We start from the raw sequence: 14786 nt of genomic DNA on the forward strand, positions 1-14786 counted from the left end.
GTGTCGGACAATAAATATAATTAAATATAAATAAGTAAATTGGCCAGGCATAGTGGCTCACACCTGTAATCCCAACACTGGGCAGATCACCTGATGTCAGGAGTTCGAGACCAGCCAGGCCAACATGGTGAAACCCCCTCTCTACTAAGAATATAAAAATTAGCTAGGCATGGTGGCACATGCCTGTAGTCCCAGCTACCCAGGAGGCTGAGGCAGGAGAATCACGTGAACCCAGGAGGTGGAGGTCGCAGTGAGCCGCTGAGATAGCACCACTGCACTCCAGCCTGGGTGACAGAGTGAGACTCTGTCTCAAAGAGAAAAAGTCAATTATGTAGTATGCTAGAAGGTGACACATGCTATGGAATTAAAAGGAAGACAGGGTAAGTGAGATGGGGAGTGGGGTTTGCAATTAACAAACAGATTGATTTTTTAAAACCAGTAAAAGGAATAACTATATTATATATCATAAAAAGAATGTAGCTGCATGCATTTTGGAAAAATTGGGAAAAAAATCACCTTTAATCCCATCACCCTAGCTGTAACAGTGGTTAGCATTTGAGTATATTTTCTTTAGATCTGCTTTTCCTCCTATGCATTGGTTTTCTTGCATGACTTTAGGCACAGTCCGCGTCTAATTTTGTCTCCTGCTTTTTTGATTGCTATTTTAACTCAGTTCTTCTATCCCCAAGGCCCATGTGTTTCTCCTCTCCTCCTCCTAAAGTGCCTGCCGGGGAGGCTGAAGCTGATCTCTCTGTTTCTCTGGTTCCAGATGAGTACAGACAACTCCAGGAATCCAGTTGCTGTGGACTCCAGTTAGCTAAGGCCTGCCTGACAGCCAGGAGGACAGGGGCCTGCTGAGAATAGTTGTTAATAATGAGCAACACAACCCATGTCACATACATGGCATGTGTTAGGCCGTTGGCAGATATCGACTTCCTTCCCTTGTATTGGTTCACTTGATGGAGGGTAGGTGAAGGTCATGACCAGCCGGCACCGCCTGGAGCTCCCTCTCCCAAGTAGCTGTGGCCCGGGTGGGCTTCCTTAGCCTCAAGCCAGCTGGCCTTTTCCCAGGATGCTTTCTCCCCACCTTCCTGTCAGTACTGATGCTAGTCCACAAAGCAGTCTCATCGCCAATTTTCTTCTTTCAGGAGAGACTCTGTGGACTCCAAGTCTTCTGCCTCCTCCTCTCCAAAAAGACCATCGATGGAAAGGTAAAGGAAACCACAGCTTTCTCCATCCCAGTGTCCTATTCAGCCTGTGTCCCCTTCTCTGTTTTTATGGAGGAAGCCCAAGGCAGGGGAAAGGAGGGAAGGAAGAAACCTCCTACGTTATGTTGCCCCCGTATTCTAAGACCCACACAGTCTTTCAGCCGTGGGGGACCCTCTGGATGTGCCTTTCATCTCTCTGTGGTCATTCTTCAATTCATCATGTATTCATTCATTTATTCATTCATCCATCCATTTAGCAAGTGGGCCCCCAAATCAGGGATGTGGCTCCTTCCCTGGGGTGGCTGACTGGTTGCTGTTGCCCCATCACTGTCAGGGGACCAGTCTCAAGGTCCGATTGAACCCAGTGAGGACAGAGGTCTTGAAAACCGATACCTAGCCTGGGCACAGTGGCTCATGACTGTAATCCCAGCACTTTGGAAGGCCAAGGCAGGCGGATCACTTGAGGTCAGGAGTTTGAGACCAGCCTGGCCAACATGGCAAAACCCCGCCTCTACTAAAAATACAAAAATTAGCCAGGCATGGTGGTGGGCACCTGTAATCCCAGCTACTCGGGAGGCTGAGGCAGGAGAATCGCTTGAACCCAGGAGGCAGAGGTTGCAGTGAGCTGAGATCGCGCCACTGCAATCCAACCTGGGCAACAGAGTGAGACTCCGTCTCAAAAACAAAACAAACAAAACAAAACAAAAAAAAGAAAAGAAAAAGAAAGAAAGCCTATACCTGGAGTGGGCTCTCTCTGGATTTGGGCTGAACTGGCTAGGATGTCTACCCAAAAGTAGCATAAATCATCAAGTCATTTAGTCATCAAATATTTATTGAGGGCCTATTATGTGCCGAGAACTATTCTAGGTGCCAGGGATACAGATATGCACAAAAGAGACAAAAATCCCTGCAGTGATGGGGGCCTTTATTCTAAGTAGGGGGAGACAGGTAAAGTTTAGAAGGTGACAAGTCCTGTGGAAATCAAAAGAGGCTAGGGAAGAGTATCGGGGAAGGATATTCATGGAGTTGTCAGAAAAGTCCTCATCGAGGAAGTGACCATTAGGCAAAAGCTTGAAAGAGGGATTTAGCCAAGCAGATATTGGGGTCATTCCAAGCCAAGTGCCCTGAGGTGGGGGTGTGCCTGGCAGAGTCAAGGAACAGTGAGGTGGCCGAGGGCTGGAGCAGTTTAAGCGAGGGGGAGGGTTGGGGGAATGAGTAAAGCTGGAGCTATTGGAGGGTACTGAGGGCAGGAATGATGTCACTAAATTTATCAGGATGGCTCTGGCTGCTGTGCCAGGAATGAAGGAACAGCAACACCAGCCAGGAGGCTGTTGCGGTAATTCAGGCAAGATATCATGGTGGCTTGGATCAGGGAGGTAATGGTGGAAATAAGGTGAAGGGGTGGTTTCCGGATATATCTTGACAGGAAAGCTGACAGAACTTCCTGACAGATTGGATGTGGGGAATGAGAGAAACAGAGGAGTCAGGGATGAGTCCAAGATTTTTCACTTGAGCATCTGCAAGGATGGAGTTGCCATGAATTGGCGTGGGGAAGACTGTGCTTATGCAAATCAGGCTTGGGGTGGAAAATCCAGAGTTCAGGTCTCGATGTGTTGGATTTGAGGCGTGTGTTAGTCATTCAGTTGGAGAAGTCAAATATGCAGTTGGATTATATGAGACTACAACTCAGGAAGAAAGTCTCAGCTGGAAATATAAATTGCAGAGTCAAGGCCAGGTGCGGTGGCTCATGCCTGTAATCCCAGCACTTTAGGAGGCTGAGGCGGGCAGATCACTTGAAGCTGGGAGTTCGAGACCAGCCTGGCCAACATGGCAAAACCCCGTCTGTACTAAAAATACAACAGTTAGTGGGCGTGGTGGCAGGTGCCTGTAATCCCAGCTATTCAGGAGGCTGAGGCAAGAGAATCACTTGAACCTGGGAGGTGGAGGTTGCAATGAGCTGAGATTGTGCCACTGCACTCCAGCCTGGGGGACGGAACGAGACTCCATCTCAAAACAAAACAAAACAAAACAAAAATTGTAGAGTCATTAGTGTGTACTTGACATCTGAAGAACCTGGATGAGGGCACCAAGGAAAGATTGTGGATAAAGGAGTGGGTGTGAAGTGTGGTCCAAGAGAGTGGTCAGAGGTCAGAGCAGGAGAAACAGGGCCAAGGAGAGCAGGCCGGGCCAGGAAGTGGCCAAGCAGCAGATCAAGGAGAACGATTAGGGTCCATGGGCCACATTGGGTTTTGGGACACCTTGGTGGGATGATAAGGGTGTTGGCCTCTGGGAGAGTAGGTGTGGGAGCTGAAGAATTATTTTAAGCCTAACGTGTCAGTAAGATTGCCATTGGAAAGAAAAGTAGAGACACAAAAATTAGGTTGTTTAAGGTTTTATGAAGATTCAACGGGCCTAGGCTGTATTGCACACCTCCAACATGACAGCTGGCTCCAGCTGATGCGTGGAAGCTATCTGGAGTGCTGATTGGAAAGGGAGTCTGAGGCTGTAGAAAAAGTTCTGCAGTCAATTAGCAATGTCTGATGTGGGTCAGGCCTAGAAATGGTGGCTCCAGTGTCATCCTGGTTCTAGACCAGTGGATCTCAGCAGGGGTCATTTAGAAATGTGTGGAGGCGTTTTTGGCCCAAGTCACTATGACTTGGGCCAAAGTAGGGGTAAGGTGAGAAGGAGGGGGATACTCCTGACATTTCGTGGCAGGAACCAGAGATGCCAAGTGTCCCGGAGAGTGAAGGACCTTTCTGGATAATGAAGGGTCATCCTATCCCCAGATGAAACACTGGTCACTAATGACATTCTGGGTTTGATGCTGTAATCAAAACACTTGACATTCATGTAAGGACTTGAGCCTCCAGACTCCTCTCCTGACTTTGCCTTCATGGTCTTGAAACCTTCTGGCTCCCTCCCCTAATGCATTCTTTCTCTGAAGGTCAGTCAGACAGAATCTGTTTGTCCTTCCAGAAGCTGTGCCATTTCCTGCTGGTTCAGTATTGAGGGTAGGAAACCAAAAGGGACACAAGCGAGTCTCATTAATTTTTTTTTTTTTTTTTGAGATGCAGTCTCGCTCTGTTGCCAGGCTGGAGTACAGCGGCACGATCTCGGCTCAGTGCAACTTCCATCTCCCGGGTTCAAATGATTCTCCTGCCTCAGCCTCCAAAGTAGCTGGGACTACAGGCGCATGCCACCATGCCCAGCTAATTTTTTGTATTTTTAGTAGAGACGGGGTTTCACCATGTTGGCCAGGATGGTCTCGATCTCTTGACCTTGTGATCCACCCTCTTCGGCCCCGCAAAGTGCTGGGATTACAGGCGTGAGCCACCATGCCAGGCAGCAAATCTCATTAATTTGTCTCCTACCCAGACTGTTTCCTGCATGATTTACTTCTCTATTTCATTTTTCTCTTCTGTTCATTCATCCATTCATTGATTTGGCAAGCACATCTATTGAGCACTTCCTTGCAAATTCAACATTCGCCGGGGATCAAGGGCACATGCATACACTGGGTGGCTAGTGGAGATCATGGCAAACTAGAAAGTATATGCCTGTCTGAAGGGGGCAGCCGCTACCCCACCCCAGCTGATTGTTGCTTTGGGGAAATGCAGGTCCAGGGTGCCATGTTTTCCAATTTTTTAAAGAAAAGCCAGACACCTAGATTTTCATATGGAACTCCCCCACACCACCTTTTTTGAGACAGGATCTCACCCAGGCTGGAGTGCAGTGGTATAAACAGGGCTCACTGTAGCCTCAACCTCCTGGGCTCAAGCGATCCTCCTGCTCCAGCCTCCCGTGTAGCTAGGACCACAGGTGCATGCCACCACACCCGGCTAACTTAAAAAAAAATTTTTTTTGTAGAGACAGAGTCTCACTTTGTTGCCCAGGCTGGTCTCGAACTCCTGGGATCAAGCAATCCTCCTGCCTCAACCACCCAAGGTGCTGGGATTACAGGTGTGAGCCACCACGCCCAGCCAAAACTCCCGATTTTCAATATCAGCAACATATTCACATTTTTCTATGACACAGTAGGGAGACAAAACATATCTGTAGCCCACCCGTTTTTGACCTCTAAGGCCAGGCAAAGGTTGAAACTCATCACCTCTCCCTTCTTAGGGCTAACCATGAGTGCAGAGGCAGACACCAAAATGCATGTTTTTAGAAAGGGGTAGGTATAAAACACCGTGGGAACACAGGAAGCGTGTCTCAATATGACTATAAAAGTCAAAGGAGCCTTCGTGGAAGAGAAAGTATTTGAGCTGAGGATGGAAAGTCTAATAGGAGGAGTTTCGGAGGCAAATCAGGAGAGTCATTTCAAGCAGAAAGAAATGGCACACGCAAAGGTGTGGAAGTGGGAGTGAGCACGATGCTCTGGGAACTGTAGCTGGAGTACCAGGAAGCAGACCACGAAGGATACAATAGTGACAGGGGAGAAAGTTGACTGTTCTCAGTTGTCCTTTTACCTGCCTGTCAAAATGATTTGCCATTTGCAGTGCATGCTCGCTGATGCAGTAACTGAAATGCCCTCGAGGTGGCGCACAGAAGCAGCGAGCCCGGCCTCCAGATGCCTCTCTACTTAGACCTGGGGCAGGAGGATTTTCTAAGGACTGGTGCGGGGCGGGCACATCCGGGGAGCAGAAGGAAGCTGTTGATAAATCCAACCTCCCACCCCGGCCGATGATGCCCTCTCTGCAGTTTGGCTCAGTTCCCAGGCGTGTGCATTGAAAGCAAAAGGAGTGTGGCTGCCTGAAATGCTGCCCAGACACGAATTCCAGCCAGCCAGCCAGCTCCTAACCGAGGGGGCGGGACCGGGGCTGGGTGTGCCCTGCCAGGAAGGTGGGAAGAAACGCTCCAAACAGCCTAGTCTTGCTCAGGTAGGAGGACTCTGGAAACCTCTCTTTTAAAGACACAGTTGATGTGTTGGAAAGAATTTGGAAGGGCGACAGACAGGTTGGTGGTCTGACTATACCCTTTGCTAGTTGGATGGATAACTTGGGACAGTAACTTGGATGCATAATTCAGTTCAGCTCTCTGAGCTTCAATCTATTGATCTGTAAAATGGAGACAATTATGAACTCCTCTCAAGGTCATTGTGAGGATTAAATGAGGTAATGAAATACCCAGCACTGTTCCCAAACCATGTAAATGCTCAATAAATACATAATACTTTGTAATAATACTCACATGAAACCTGGTTATCTATGTAAACTGCCTAATACTTTGTCACTTAGTTGCTTTCATCTGCCCCATAAGATGGGTACTATTGTTATTCCCATTTTACGTGTGAAAAAAACTGAGGCACCTAGGGGTTAAGGAACTCACCCAAGGTCACATAGCTACAAAGTGTTGGTATCAGGCTGTGAACCTGAGAGTTTGACTCCAGAGCCTAGGTTCTTAATAAGTAAACCAACTCAGTGCAGTCATTTCAAAAATGACCACCATTATTACTGTTATTCTTTGGGGCTCCTTCAAAGCAGCATGCTGCAGGCTCCCCTGACAGTTTTCCTGTGGTGAGTCATAGCTGTTGAGAATGTGCAATGGCACACACAGGTCGGCGAGGCACCATCCTAGCTGCAGGAGATGGCGTTGCCTGGGTTCTGGGAGTTGACAGAGGCTGGCTTTGAGAGAGATCCCTCTTGTACTCCCAGAGAGAGAGATCCCTCTCTTAGGCCCAGAGAGTGGGGCCACTGTCCTTCCAAAGAGGACCTTCCTCTTTCCACATTTCAGCCCTGGGGGACCCTCTGGGTGTGCCTTTCATCTCTCTGTGGTCAATTCCTCAATTCATCATGTATTCATTCATTTATTCATTCATCCATCCATTTAGCAATGATGTATCAAGTGTCCACCTAGAGCACTGTTACAGGAGCTGGAATGCAGTGGTGAACCCATGACAAGGTCCCAATACTCTGGAGCCTGTAATCTGGAGATGGAGGCAGACGATGTTTATAAACACATAGACAAGTTAATCATACACTTGGATAAGTGCTGTAAAAGAGAGAAATCAGGTGATGTGCTAGAGAATTACAGGGCAGGGACTGTCAGCCTCGGCTGAAGTGGTGAGGGAAGGCCTCCCTCATGCAAGCTGAGACCTGGAGGAGGAAGAGCAGTCCAGGAAGGAAGACCAGCCTGTGCAAAGGCCCGGCAGTGGGAGGGATGGGTATGTTTAAGGAACAGAAAGAAGCAGTGCTGTGGAGGCCTTCCGTAAACCATGCGGAGAGCATGGCATGAGATTACATCAGAAAGCGGGTAGGGGCAGGATGTGCAGGGGCTGGGAGGCTGTGGTGAGCTTTTGGTTTTGTTTTTGTTTGTTTTTTTGGAGACACAGTCTTGCTCGGTCGCTCAGGCTGATGTGCAATGGCATGATCTCGGCTCACTACAGCCTCCACCTCCCGGGTTCAAGCGATTCTTGTGCCTCAGCCTTTTGAGTAGCTGGGATTACAGGCGTGCGCCACCATACCCAGCTAATTTTTATATGTTTAGCACAGACAGTGTTTCGCCATGTTGGCCAGGCTGGTCTCGAACTCCTGACCACAAGTGATCCTCCCACCTCGATCTGCCAAATTGCTGGGACTTTAGGCATGAGCCACTGCACCCGGCCAGGAGTTTTACTTTATGCGAAAAATAATTGGAAGCTGTTACACCACCAGTCCCCAACCTTTTTGGCACCAGGGACTGGTTTCATAGAAGACAGTTTTTCTATGGACCAGAGCTGGTAGGGGATGGTTTCAAGATGAAACTATTCCACCTCTGATCATCAGGCATTAGATTCTCGTAAGGAGCGTGCAACCTAGATCCCTGACATGCACAGTTCACAGCAGGGCCCACCTCCTGCTGTGTGGCCTGGTTCCTAACAGGCCACAGACTGGTACCAGTCCATCGCCCCAGGGGGTGGGAACCCCTGTGTTGGAGGGTTAGAAGCAGGGGAGTGACTTGATAAGCTGTGAATTTTTGAAAAGTCCCTTTGGCGGCCCTTTGGCAAATGGATTGTAGTGGGGGTAGAGGACACAGGGAAACCAGTTTTGGGGCTATTGTGACTGTTCAGGCGGGAATCCAGTGACCAGGACCAGGCTTGGGGGCAGGAACATCCATTTTGGTTGCTGACAGCCCCGCTAGTTGATGCCCTGTCCAGCCTTTCCTCACCCAAACCTCCTGCTGCAATCTGACTCCAGGAGAAATCTGCTTGGATCTCAGCTTCCCTGTCCCTCCACCATGCTGCCAGGCAACCCAGTTGTCAGGCAGGGTCGGGTAGAATCAAGGCTAGAGTAATCTAGGACAGTAAGTTTCAAACTGCATTAAAAATAAATACATAAAAGCTAGGAAATTAATCCCTTTGGACAAAATTTTTAGAAATTCGAAATGTAAACCTTATAAGAACAGAGTTTACCATCCCCAGCCCACCTCACCGGTATGCACGGAGACACCTTTGAGGAACCTCAAGTCTCTAGAGAACGCAAAAATCCCAAAGGCTCAGGGGTCTGGAGTCAAAGAGGAGATCCAAGGTCAGGCCAAACAGCAAGAGGTTGGGGACAGGGAGGTCACCAGCAGAGTCCACACTGAGCTGTGCCCAGCAGGATGTTGGATGGAATTCTCTGGTAACTCCAGGTTGTTGATCCTGAGAAGCCTGGGCTACTCAGTCAGCCTCACTCTCAGACACAACTCCCTGGGCCTGAGACTTTGTCAGAAGTCCAGAATCCCCTTCTTCCTGAAAGGAAGTAGCATGTCCACAGCCTGAAAGTGAACATGAGAAGCAGCTGTGGATCCAGGCCCCAAGGCTGCCTGGTGCAGCTGCCCAAGCTGTGCACTGTATAATTACAGGAGGTACCAAGCTACTAATGTAAATGGTGCCTCCTGGAGTGAGGAAATGCAGCAGCTCTCTGGGCGCTTCCACAAGGGCTCAGTTTGGTAAGACCCTTGAGTGGGTCTTAATTTCACTCCAGGAGGGGACCTTAATTTTTTCAACTCTGATGAGTCCACTTTTTTCTGAGCAGAGATATAGAGGCTGGCTGGCAGATTCTGACGGGTTATTGAAAAAGGAGGTGAGAAGAGCAGAGGAATGAAGACAGAGACTGCCTGACTTCCTGGCTCCTACCTTAAGAATAGTGCAAAAACATCTTGGGAGGGAGGGAGGGAGTTGTGCAACTATCACAAAGTCATGCCAGGCACAATGGCTCATGCCTGTAATCCCAGCACATTGGGAGGCCAAGGCGAATGGATCACTTGAGGCCAGGAGTTTGAGTCCAGCCTGAGCAACATATTGAGACCCCCATTTCTACAAAAAAAAAAAAAAAAAAAAAAAAATAGCCTGGTGTGGCGGCATCTGCCTGTAGTCAGTCCTAGCTACTTGGGAGGCTGAGGCAGGAGGATTATTTGAACCCAGGAGCTCGAGATTGCAGTGAGCTATGATTGACACTTCACTTCTTCAAGGCTCCGTTCCATCATCTGTAAAATGGGCCCGGTAATTTGTGACTTTTAGGGTTATCAAAAAGAATAAACAGCAGAGCTGTGGTAAGTGGTGGCTTTTGTTTTACCATCCTTAACAAACCCCAGAGTCTGGTTAGATCCTTTCTCTCCAACTCCCTCTCCTTCTTACAAGCTCCCTCACCCTCACACTCCAGCTGCATTGAGCCCTTTGACATTGCCCATGCAAACCTTGGCCTTCTACACTTCCATGTATTTCTGCCAAGAATGCATTTTTTGGCCGGGCACAGTAGCTCATGCCTGTAATCCTGACACTTTGGGAGGCCAAGGCGGGTGGATCACCTGAGGTCAGGGGTTCGAGACCAGCCTGGCCAACATGGCAAAACCCCATCTCTACTAAAAATACATAAATTAGCCGGGCGTGGTGGCGCACACCAGTAATCCCAGCTACTAGGGAGGCTGAGGCAGGAGAATCACTTGAATCCGGGAGGTGGAGGTTACAGTGAGCCAAGATTGTGCCACTGCACTCCAGCCTGGATGACAGAGTGACAGCCTGGATGACAGAGTAAGACTCCCTCTCAAAAAAAAAAAAAAAAAAGCGCTTCTCATATTGCAAAAGTAGATATATTCTTTATAGAAGATTTAGCAAATAGGCATAAGCAAACGAAGAAAATGAAAATCTCCTATCATTCCATCTCAGAGAGATAATTGCTATTAACATGGTATTATGGGCTGAATGTTTGTGACCCCCTAAAATTCATACATTGAAATCCCAAAGCCCATTGTGACTGTATTTGGGGATAGGGCCTTCATTAAGGTTAAATGAGGTCATAAGAATGGAGCCCTAATCCAATAGGATTAGTGTCCCTATGAGAAGAGACACCATGTGAATACAATGAGAAGATTGCCATTCACGAGCAAAGAGAGAGCCCTCACCAGAAAGCAAACTGGCCAGCAACTTGATCTTGGGCTTCCCAGCCTCCAGAACCATGAGAAATAAATTTCTGCTAGCGAAGCCTCCCAATCTGATATTTTGTTATGACAGCTTGAGACACATAGTTAGCCTTCTAAATGTCTGTGCATATATGGATATATATATATTAAAACAAAACCTGAATGAGATAATTCTTAGATAGTACATCATAGATTATAGCATAGGTGTTGGCTGGGTGTGGTGGCTCACACCTGTAATCCCAGCACTTTGGGAGGCCAAGGCAGGTGGATTGCTTGAGTCCAGGAGTTTTAGATCAGCCTGGGCAACATGGTGAGATCCCATCTCCACAAAAAAATGTAAAAATTAGCCCGGCATGATGGTGTGCTCCTGTGGTCCCAGCTCCTTGGAGGCTAAGGTGGGAGGACTGCCTGAGCCCAAGAGGTCAAGGCTGTAGTGAGCCATGATTGCACCACCGCACTCCAGCCTGGGTGACAGAGAGAGAGACCGTGTCTCAAAAAATAAAATAAATTAATAAAAAGAGGATAGGTGTTGGAATTAGACAGATGTGGATTCAAATCGTGGTGGTGTATAGCCTTAGGCAAATCTCAGTAGTGTACCTCTCTGGGTTCATTTCCTCGTCTTTAAATGGCGATGATGAGAGTATCTACCTCCTGGGACTGCTATGAAGATTAAATTGGAAAATTCTTGTAAAGTGCCTGGCACAGTTCTGGCGTCTAGCAAAGCCAGCCCTTTTAAATGGTGGTAGATAGTCACTATTCACTAGACTGTAAGCCCTCTGAGGGAAGGAGCTTTGCTGACTTATCTGCATTATCCTTTGTTCTTGGCAAGCGCCTGGAGAATAGGTTTGTAATAAATATTTAGTGAATGAGTGAATAAACAGTTCATACATTTAGGAGAGCATAGATAGGGAGCAGCTAGCACAGTGCATAATCAATTGCATATAATTATTGGTGGTGTTACACTGTTCTATAATGAGTAAAGCACAGTGGCTGGTTAAAAGCCAACTGCCTGGGTTTGAATTCTGTTTCTACTGGTTCATCAATATGTTACCTGAGCCAAGTGCACCCTTAGATACATCTTTCTCTACCATGCACTTTAAAATGCGTCTCTCAAATGGGGATAAGAATAGTATAAACCTCATGGGGTTGTCACGAGGTTTAAATGAGATGATCCATGTCAAGTGCCTAAAATAGTACCTACCTCATGGGGTTGTTGTGTGGATTATAGGAGATCATCCATCAAGACATCTAGAATGCTGCTCAATAAATGCTTTACTCTCTTAATGTCAAATGTCTGTTACTGATTGTCATCCTCAGATCAAACAGCAGCAAATCAAAAACGGAGAGCCCCAAAACACCTAGCAGTCCCTTGACCCCCACGTTTGCCTCTTCCATCTGTCTCCTGGCCCCCTGCTATCTCACAGGGGACTCTGTCCGGGACAAGTGTGTGGAGATGCTGTCAGCAGCCCTGAAGGCGGATGGTGAGAGAGCCTGGGCTAGGGATGAGGGAGGGAAGGAGTCCCTTTTCCCAATCTCACCAAGGGCAGATGAAATTCAGTCTTTCTCAGCACCCCAAGGGATGGTACAGGAACACTCTAGTCCCAGGTACAAGCAGGCTTCACTGCGTACGTTGTGTCTGGCTGATACCTGTATTTCTCGAATCTCTTTTAGATGATTACAAGGACTATGGAGTCAACTGTGACAAGATGGCATCAGAAATCGAAGATCATATCCTTGAACCGTGCCGGGGCTGTGGGTGTCTGCACTATCTAGCAGCACCCCTCCAAGGTGCAAGCGAGCTGGGAAAGTGAGGAAGGAGAGGAAGGGCTCCGGGAATGGCCCCTGCTCTGCCCCTGAACCAGAGTTCTTAATTCTATCTAACATTCATTATTATTTTACACCTGCCAGCAAAACTTGAAAATGAGCAGTACCTCATTCAGTGTTGATAACAACCCCACAGTAGGTTCCCTGATTTATCCAGTTTCATGGGTGAAGTCACTGAGACTCAGAGAGGTCAAATCATTTCCCAAAGCCCATACAGCTAATGGTAGTAGCAGAGATGGGATCTGAACCCAGAAAGTGTGACCCTGGAACCTGGAGGCTCAGCGGCTGTGCCAGCTAGGCTGTGTAATAGCGTGCCTCAGTTGGCCAAGTCGTTACTTCCAGGAACAGACTAGACAGAGAGGTCAGCATTTCCCATGTTCAGCCTTTTCCCCTCTCCCATCCTCTGATGTTAACAGCTCCCTTTTTTTTTTTTTTTTTTTTTTTGAGATGGAGTTTCACTCTTGTTGCCCAGGCTGGAGTGCAATGGCGCAGTCTCGCCTCACTGCAACCTACAACTTCCAGGTTCAAGCGATTCTCCTGCCTCAGCCTCTCAAGTAGCTGGAATTACAGGCATGTACCATCATACCTGGCTAATTTTGTACTTTTAGTAGAGATGGGGTTTCACGATGTTGGTCAGGCTGGTCTCGAACTCCTGACCTCAGGTGATGCACCACCCCCCCCCCCGCTTTGCATCCCAAAATGCTGGGATTACAGGCGTGAGCCACCATATCCAGCACCCCGCCCTCCGTTTTTTTACTCCCAAATATATATCAAGCACTACAACGGCCAATTGACACTTCCTACCTCTGTTAGCTCTCTGACAGCATTCTCTGTGAGGCAAGGACTGTTCCCATTTTACGGACAAGGAGTCTGAGGCTCAGAACTGTCAAAGTGGGACTGGAGACTTTGTCTTTGGATTCTATGTACTGAATCCTTTCCATGTGCCCCCCACTCCCCAACTTCTCACCTGAAAGGGGCCTTGTGTAGACAGGAGAGGTGACCACCACTGGGATATATTAATAGATCTGTTGCACCAAAAGATGTTTGGCTTGGGAGAAAAAAAATCTCTCCTCACTTGGCCCCAACTGAATGAAAACATGGAACTTCTTTTACTAGCGACAAAGGTTTGCATGGTATTGGAGCGGGGAGACAAGTCAGGGGACAGGAAGTCTAAGTGTCACACCGAGGTGTGAGCGACCCTTTTGAGGGCTCCTGGGTTCTACCTGCAGAGTTCAGCAGGGTCTGTTGAGGAGAGCCAGGGGCCGATCTGCAGACGACAAATTTGCGTTTCCATCTCCTTCCTGTGGCCTATCCTAATTCCCTCCAACTCATTTTCTGGTGGTTTCTCTCTGCTCCCATTGAATGATTAATCAGCAATACCCCAACAAGTCTGGAGCCGTTCAGCACCTCCAAAAGTACATTTTCATCATTTCCCGTTAATTCAGCAAGGCAGAACACAAGGTATCAGAACTATCACGAGTTTCATCTTCGTTTTCTCCTGAACAGTCATCCCTCCAAGCAGGTCCTTTCCACCTTTAATCCCAGTTTGAAACAACAGCAGATGGTCCAGTACAAAGTTCCACTCCCAGCCTTCCCTCCATCCACTGAAATTTCCTTTTTTTTTTTTTTTGAGATGGAATCTTGCTCTGTTGCCCAGGCTGGAGTGCAGTGGCATGATCTCAGCTCACTGCAACCGCTGCCTTCTGGGTTCAAGTGATTCTGCTGCCTCAGCCTCCCAAGTAGCTGGGATTACAGGTGCCCACCACCACACCTGGCTAATTTTGTTGTATTTTTTGTAGAGATGGGGTTTCACCATGTTGGCCAGGCTGGTCTTGAACTCCTGACCTCAGGTGATCCGCCCTCCTCAGCCTCGTAAAATGCTGGCATTACAGGCATGAGCCACCACCCCCGACCTGAATGTCCCTCTTTTAAAGGAGAGGAAATCAAAGCTGCATCAAACCCTTTAGCTCTTTGTTCTTAGCTAGCTGGAGATCAGGGGGAGGGTACATTTGGGACTTGACTGCTCTATGTCCTAAAATAGATATGTCCTCTTTGGAGTGGCCCTGTGCTAACAATGCAGCCAAAAGTTCCTCTGAGGGGCCCGTGCCCCCCCCACGCCCCCCCCCCGCCCCCCCGCTTCTGCTCTCCGCCTCATCCCCTCCTGTGGCCTTGGGACATGGAGAGGGAGTCAGAAAGAGGCTGGTGAAAGTATCGCCAGCCCTGCTGGCTCCACATATCAACATACCCCAGGAATCCCAAGTGGTACATTTTAAAAACACATTTTTTGGCTTTCACATGCATTGTGGCATATTCTTTGCTTTTCACACTTTTATTTTACAAACAACATTAAAACAATAACAGAAAAAAGAAAGAATA

The 14786-nt window shown here is 48.1% G+C and overlaps 1 protein-coding gene across 2 annotated transcripts in view; it reads left to right on the forward strand.

The window, feature by feature from the left end:
* Positions 1-14786, forward strand: part of TCEA3 (transcription elongation factor A3) — a 44802-nt gene that overhangs the window by 14832 nt on the left and 15184 nt on the right. For both annotated transcript variants that reach the window (XM_054500901.1, XM_054500911.1), the window contains 3 exons: positions 1149-1211; positions 11904-12067; positions 12258-12313. In XM_054500901.1, coding sequence (XP_054356876.1) covers positions 1149-1211; positions 11904-12067; positions 12258-12313 — 283 coding nt within the window. The remainder of the gene's footprint in view (positions 1-1148; positions 1212-11903; positions 12068-12257; positions 12314-14786) is intronic.

The sequence above is a fragment of the Pongo pygmaeus genome, chromosome 1 (genome assembly GCF_028885625.2).
Source record: "Pongo pygmaeus isolate AG05252 chromosome 1, NHGRI_mPonPyg2-v2.0_pri, whole genome shotgun sequence".
Classification (NCBI taxonomy): Eukaryota; Metazoa; Chordata; class Mammalia; order Primates; family Hominidae; genus Pongo; species Pongo pygmaeus.